This window comes from Leptonychotes weddellii, chromosome 3 (assembly GCF_054177405.1).
Source record: "Leptonychotes weddellii isolate Sample4059 chromosome 3, ASM5417740v2, whole genome shotgun sequence".
In the NCBI taxonomy this organism is placed as follows: domain Eukaryota; kingdom Metazoa; phylum Chordata; class Mammalia; order Carnivora; family Phocidae; genus Leptonychotes; species Leptonychotes weddellii.
The window spans coordinates 65,745,641-65,752,728 of record NC_138371.1 but is presented as its reverse complement, the minus strand read 5'-3'; the positions used below and the strand labels follow the sequence as shown (position 1 = coordinate 65,752,728).

General features: G+C 45.5%; 1 protein-coding gene across 1 annotated transcript in view; it reads left to right on the top strand.

Moving 5' to 3' along the window:
• TANC1 (tetratricopeptide repeat, ankyrin repeat and coiled-coil containing 1) overlaps positions 1–4,641 on the top strand; it is a gene marked incomplete at its 5' end in the record, with an annotated part of 112,578 nt that extends 107,937 nt beyond the window's left edge. The window contains 2 exons of the mRNA XM_081815480.1: positions 782–882; positions 1,530–4,641. Coding sequence (XP_081671606.1) covers positions 782–882; positions 1,530–2,964 — 1,536 coding nt within the window. The remainder of the gene's footprint in view (positions 1–781; positions 883–1,529) is intronic.
• Positions 4,642–7,088: the final 2,447 nt, after the last annotated feature.

Here is a 7,088-nt window from a genome sequence, read left to right as displayed (position 1 = left end):
GTCCCTTCCCGACTGGGTGCTGCCAACGTTGTCATGGGCGGCCCTTCCCAGACGCAGAAGGAAAGGGTACCATTGAGTTGAACATGGGTGTGTTCCAATCTGCCTAGTGGTTATTGTGTTTGCCCAGAGGGTATACCAGTAACTGGTTAACTTGTAATTGGTAGGAGTTACTTCATAGTTAATTTGTAACTAGTAACTCATAGACTTGTTTCAGTACTTATTTCTCCTACTTTTTTTTTTTTAAACTTCATCTTCTCACCACCAAATCCATTGACCTCACTTCTGTGCCCACCCCCCCCACTGCGTAGGGGGCGCCTAGCTGTTCCAGTGGGCCGTGTCTCTGCCCCTCTCTGAGGCCCCCACCCAGCTGAGCTGTTCCAGTGGGGGGTGTCTCTGCCCCTCCCTGTGGCCCCCCCCCTCCCCCCCGCCTCCGCAGCTGAGCTGTTCCAGTGGGCCGCGTCCCTGCCCCTCTCTGAGCCCCCCCACCAGCTGCTTGGCTTCCGTCCACTCTTGCCTGCTGATGCATGGCTTCTACCGCTCTTCTCTCAGTCCGGAATCACCAATTTTTGTTTCTCTACTGAACTCTTAAGACTCTTAAGATATTAATAAGCTTTAACTGTCTACCTACTTTAAAACAAGAGAACTAAAACTTCCCTTGCCGTTTACCTCCCCAGCTGTCCCAATTCTCTGCCAACCTGTAGAGCAAAACTCCTAGTAAGAAGCTGCCTGTAATCCTGTCTCAGTGCTTCTCTTGACTCATGTATTTAAATGTTGACACTAGGACTTTGGCATGGCAGAAGAATTTGCTTCCAAGGCTCTCGAATTGAAACCAAAGTCCTATGAAGCCTTTTATGCCAGGGCAAGAGCGAAGAGAAATAGCAGGTACTGTCTGGGGGTCGGTCTGTGACTAGAGGAGCCTTCTTGGGTCTCTGCACTATCACAGCTGCTGGTTGACTTTGGGGGTTGCTGACTCACAGGCATTACTCAAATGCCTCTCATCCCTAGCTTCCAAGGGGCACAGCAGCGGGTATTCTTAGCAATGGCTAGACTTCTGTTTTCTCTTGACATCCCCGTAACCGTTCCTGCCCTGCGCCCCAGCTGCCACTCGCTGCCACACAGAATGCCTCTGTGCTCGCAGGGAAGCTGCCAGCTAGAGACACGAGAGCAGGCAGGTGGGGGAAGGGAGGAGAGGCCTGGAAGACATGTGGGTTAGAGATGGACGCGGTGAGAGGCGGTGGCGAAGGAGGATTCCGACACCCACTGCCTTATGCCGGTTCCCACTCCCGGCCCGGTGGGGTTTGCAGAGACAGCGGGGCCCTGGCATGGCGGCGCAGGTGTGGGCCGGGATTCGCTCCCGCGCCGCCCAGTAGCTCTAAGCCAGTGCGGACCGGGCCCTGCCCACCCCCGCCAGTGTTGCAAACGCCCTCGGCCGCCTTCCCGCTCTTGCTAGCAGAGCTCTCTTACGCACAGCGACGTCCCGAGCGCGTGCCTACACGGCTTGTAACTCCGCCTTCTGTTCTGACATAAAGGCAGTTTGCGGCGGCCCGGGCTGACCTGCGGGAAGCTGTGAAGCTCTGTCCCACCAATCAGGAAATCAGGAGGCTCCTGGCCCGTGTGGAGGAGGAGTGCAAGCAACTGCAGAGGAGCCAGCAGCAAAAACAGCAGTGCCCGCTGCCAGCCGCGCCCAACGACTCGGAAAACGAGGAGGACGCCCCGACCGCTGGCTTGAACGACCACTTCCATCTTGAGGAGGCCGAAGACGAAGACACGTCGTCGCAGGAGGAGTCCATTTCCCCGACGCCCAGGCCTCAGCCCTCCGCATGTGTCCCCTCTCCGTACATCCGAAACCTTCAGGAAGGCTTACAGTCCACGGCCGGGCCGGTGTCCCCGCAGAACAGGCCGGGGGTCGGTAAGGCCCTGAGGGAGGCCGTGGTTCCGCCGGGGCTGGTGCTGCAGCCCACGCGGCAGGCGCAGATCGTGAAGACCAGCCAACATCTGGGGCCCGCGCAGCCAGGCGCGCGAGGCGGCGGCCCGAAAATGCAGGCCTCTGCCCAGACTCCTCCCCCGAGGCCTCCGCCCGGCGGGACGGCGGCCGCTCCCGCGGGGGGCAGAACCCCGCGTTTGGAGGGAACAGGTACTTCGACTGTGGGGGCCGGTTCTGGCCATTTCGGAGAGCGGCTGGGCCCCAGCCACAGCGTCCAGCTGCAGCACAGCGACGGTGGCGCTGCCTGTCCCTTACCAAGCAAGATAAAAACCGCAGAGAGGCTTCTGTCTCATGCCCCCATCGCTGCGGACGTCGCTCCTTTAAACCAGGGTGGGCCAGCGAGCTGCAGCGACGTGCGACATCCAGCTTCCCTTGCCAGCTCGGGCTCTTCTGGTTCTCCGTCTGGCAGCATCAAGATGTCAAGCTCAACCAGTAGTTTGACTTCGAGCAGCAGTTTTTCCGATGGCTTCAAGGTCCAGGGACCGGACGTTCGCATCAAAGACAAGGTTGTTAACCCGGTTCCAGGCGGGACAGCTGAGCACAGGCCGCGCAGTACTCCGTTCATGGGCATCATGGATAAGACTGCCAGGTTCCAGCAGCAGAACAACCCTCCAAGCCGTACCTGGCACTGTCAGATGCCGGAGGGGCTCCTGACAAACGCGTCTTCTGCAGCTGGCCTGCAGCCCTTGAACTCGGAGAAGCCCCCTCTCAAACAAGCAGGAGGGCATACCAGCCAGGCCAAAACCTGCTCTGTTCCTACCCTGGCGGGAAGTGTCCACAGTGCGGCACAGGCGAAGGAGCGCGAAGAGAAGAAATGCCAGATTCCAGTCCACTGTCAGGATAACAGGATCGCTAAGACTGTTTCTCATCTGTATCAGGAAAGTATCTCTAAACAGGGGCCTCACGCCAGCAGCGAAGCCCACAGGAGTCACCTTCCTTCAGCAAAACCGAAGCGGTCGTTCATAGAGTCAAATGTGTGAGCCTTAAGAGAGAACCGTATGTGGGATTGGGCAGTGTGCTGGCTTCTGGTGGTAATTAAAAGGTTTTTCATGAGACAAATGACCTGTTAGCCATGTATTTTTTTCTTTTTTCCTTGGGGGTGATTGAGATGCCCTTGATATATTTAAAATGTGGGATAAAATTTCTTTGATAAATAGCTAGCTAGGAGTCACCATAAATAAAAATGCTAACCAGAATTAAAAACTATAATTAGTTAATGCCTGTTCAGTTAAACATTTAAGACCGCCCAGAAGACATTAACTTATGCTCTTCTCTTATGAAATTGTTTGGTTTTTATCACTTTTCCCCTAGCCTTTGCTATGTGATAAAATCATAATATTTCTTAGAGAATGTAAATGTTTAGTGATAGATCTAACTCATGGCATAATATCCAGATGGTGTATTCTGGGAAAGGTGGAATTTTCAGGTTTCAGTTCCATTGAGTCAAATCCCAATTTTTATATATAAATATATAAAAGTTTCTAGCTGAACATAAGTGTGACTATAAATGTTATACAGCTGATTTTTTTTTTTTCTTTAAGCAAAATACGAGAACATCCAAGTATTGTTCCCTGCGTAGTAGTTCCCTTAAGAGGATTAAACATTTAGTTCCATGTTATGGTTCTCATTAAAAATATTTTTATAGCACCTTTTTTGGAACTATATTCCCACTTCAAGGTGTTTTTAACGTTTGGAAACAGCATAAGCCATTTGGAATCACGATTGGTGGTTTTAGGCTAAAGTTGGATTTAGGCTAAAATACTAAGAATACGGCACTCTTTACGATACGTAAATTAGCTCTCAGCTGGTTCCCAAACTGTTTTTAACAATGATAGGGCACTCCTGGGAGAGGCGTTCCAAGGTCCTTTAAGGACACTATTGAATTTGGATAGTTAAGGTATGGTTGGTTGTTGCTTTTGTTTCATTATACAATCATGACTTTTATAGTCACATGTTGTACATATTAAATAGCCAAGTTGTATTCAGACTTGTAAATATAACTATTTCAAGTAATCATAAAAAACTCATATATTTGCATGTTCTTTGTAAGCTTCCTTCATGCTGATTATTGCACTGAACGATGTATTATTATGGCATGTTAACAGTATACAGGTAACAGCACTTTATCTCATTTATATGAACACCTTTGAGGTGCTACTTAAGTCCAAACTGATGTATTATTCATTTGTAAAGATAAGGTACAGCAATGAACCTTGGTTTAAAGGTATTTTTATATGAAAATGGTGTGCTGTTGGAGGATGTGAAAATGCTAATTTCAAAGAGGTGGGAGTATAGTTGTTTTATATGTTGGGATGTGAAATTTATTTTCTAGAATTGGGGAGAAGGAAGTTCTATATTTACAGAATGTTTTAAAAATGAATAGTTGTCTTGAAGTTCTTGTGAGCATCATTATGGTTTTGTACGAATAGGAAGTCTTCTGGTGTCATTCTTCAACATTTGTTCCTGAGTGTGTAAGCGTACTTTGTACAGCTTTATCATTTTTATAGGCTTTCCATGAGTTCTGCTGTAAGTACTATGGCTTATTTATTGTTCATTGTTTTCTTTAATATTTGTGGAAGTCTTACTCTTTTGTTATGTAGTTTTGTTTCTGCACAACTACTGTACTTTTCCATATGGAATAAAGAATATTAATAGAATTTGTTTTGTATTAAGTGAAACAGTGGATAAGTAGAGACTGTCCTGATGACAGTGATCTGCTTTGGTTTAATCCTGGGTGATCTTGTTACCCTAAAGGAAATAGTGAAAGGTCTATTTTTATAGTAATACTACCAGATGCATATTTAATTTCATTGAAGAATAATTTCAGAAAAAGGGCAAAGCTTCATGATATCTCAGAATATTCAGTGGTTAACATTAGTCTTTTTGCCTGAAATAGGAGGAAGAGCATTCTGTACTTACCTGTTTCAGAAATCTTGGTGTCTGTTTTTACTGGCAGCAAGATCTGTTTAGTACTGTAACTCTCAAACACTTTGGCAATACACCGCACACTGTGTTGATTATGAGAGTTCTTCACATTTGTATAATCTTTCAGTTAAAAGAGGCATTTGTCTTTATCCCCACGTATTTCTGTCTCAGAGCAGTGGGAATGAAGGTGAACATCAAACTGGGTTGTATTGTGATAAAACCCTGAGGTAGAGTCTTAGGCCGGGGTATCCCCTAAGACTCCTTCAGGTTCCTGTCTGGGTATGACTGTTATTAGTAAGGCTGAGTAAAGTCCTTCTTTAAAGCTCTATATTAAACTTAGGGGTTAAAAACAAAAAACCAGGTGGGACGGAAAAGTGTTCTTAGCTGACAGAGAATTGTTAGATGACTTTGGCTATGAAACTGCCAGTGGGACTCCTGGAATTTATTATAAACTACATTAGGATTTTGATACAGTCTTAGTAAAGATATTTGGCCCAGTTAGCCCGGAGAGAAGTCTTTTTGGGAAGTCACTAGTCAGTGCTGAGGCCAGGGCTACGGGCAGGTGAACACCGCTCCCGTGTCATCCTCAGTGAAGGGCTTGGCCTGGGGAGCATGGCGGAGGGGTCTTGTGGGGTCCCTTCCTGGGGGTGGTTTTGGATTTGGTTTGTTTCCTTGTGTGTCTGGGGGGAGGAGGAGTTGTCAGGCTTTGGATTTATTTGCATTCATAAACAGAAGCACTTCACTTTAGTAAATTATTGGCATCTCAGTTTTCAACCATTTGGGTAACAAACTATGATGGTGAAACGTAGAAGAGAAAATTGCCACCTTTAACACATTTAAAAGATAACCAATCTTTTATTTTGTTTTCTATCAATGATGTCAATGATTTTTAATAATTTTTTTTTTTTTAAGATTTTGTTTTTGACAGAGTGTGTACAAGCAGGGGGAGCAGCAGAGAGGGAGAAGCAGGCTCCCCGCCGAGCAGGGGGCCTGATGCAGGGCTCCATCCCAGGACCCTGGGATCATGACCTGAGCCGAAGGCAGATGCTCAACCGACTGAGCCACCCAGGTGCCCCGATTTTTAATAACTTTTATGTAAAAAACCAGTCTGCCTCCTTTGGAAAATAAGTCTGTCAATCAGAACAAAAAATATTTGGCCCAATGGTGGGCTCTGTCACTTAAAAAATCTTTTGTTAAAATTATGTTAACCTACTTTCTCTATAGAATACAATGGAAAAACACCTAAAATGTGTTCCCAACCTTTTTTTTTTTTTTGTCCTCACTTGAATGTAAGAAGCATGGGTGGTATGAAAAAATCCTCTTGTAGAATCTGACTGTAAATCCCAGCTAGGTACACAAAGGAAATAAAATTCGGTAATCCATTAGGAGGATGGAAATTTTACAAAGCAGCCAATTATAAAGAAAAGCTATTTGGAGCTTTTTGTGATAGCTAGGCTTTGCACAATTCTGTGAACACAGCATATTAGCTGTAAATTTGTAAAATATAGAAAAAGACTATATACATAATTATATCACTTTTCCCCTCATTTCTGAGTTTTTGAATTTTTGAACAGTAAAACATGAGGGTTTTGCGGGGGGTAAGAACAGAGTCTTGGGCCCTGCCTGCTCTTACAGCTGGGTTCTAATGTGCCTTCTGTTCCGGGACACAGCTTACGACAGGTAGGGAAAGTTGCTACCACCTCAACTTCGTGAACTTGAAGTTTTCTGCTGAGGGAACACTTATCAGGGTATTGTATTAAACACCAATCTCTTGTGTAAAAATGTATAGTTACCCTAGCTTAGAATGTTATATGATAACTTTAAGAATTCTGAACTCTAAAAGGAGGCTGGTTTGCTGCTATATTTCAACAAAGCCAACTTGACATATTCATGATAATGTATTCCATCTAACTTCTACACAGGTTTGGATTGTGGGGAAAAATCATTACCACCTTGCAAATTTAGAATCCAACGAAATTGCTCATTAAACATTTCAAAATGGTTTTCTCAATTTAGTCATAAAACTATTTTGCTACAAATTCTCTTTAAAAGGATTCCAAAGAGTTATCAAATTAATGGCTTTAATTAACTAGGATTTCAATGTTATGTTCTTGATTATTCTGATCTTTAGTTGTAATGAGAATATGACCTTTATCGAGCAAGAATTTGAGCATTGCAA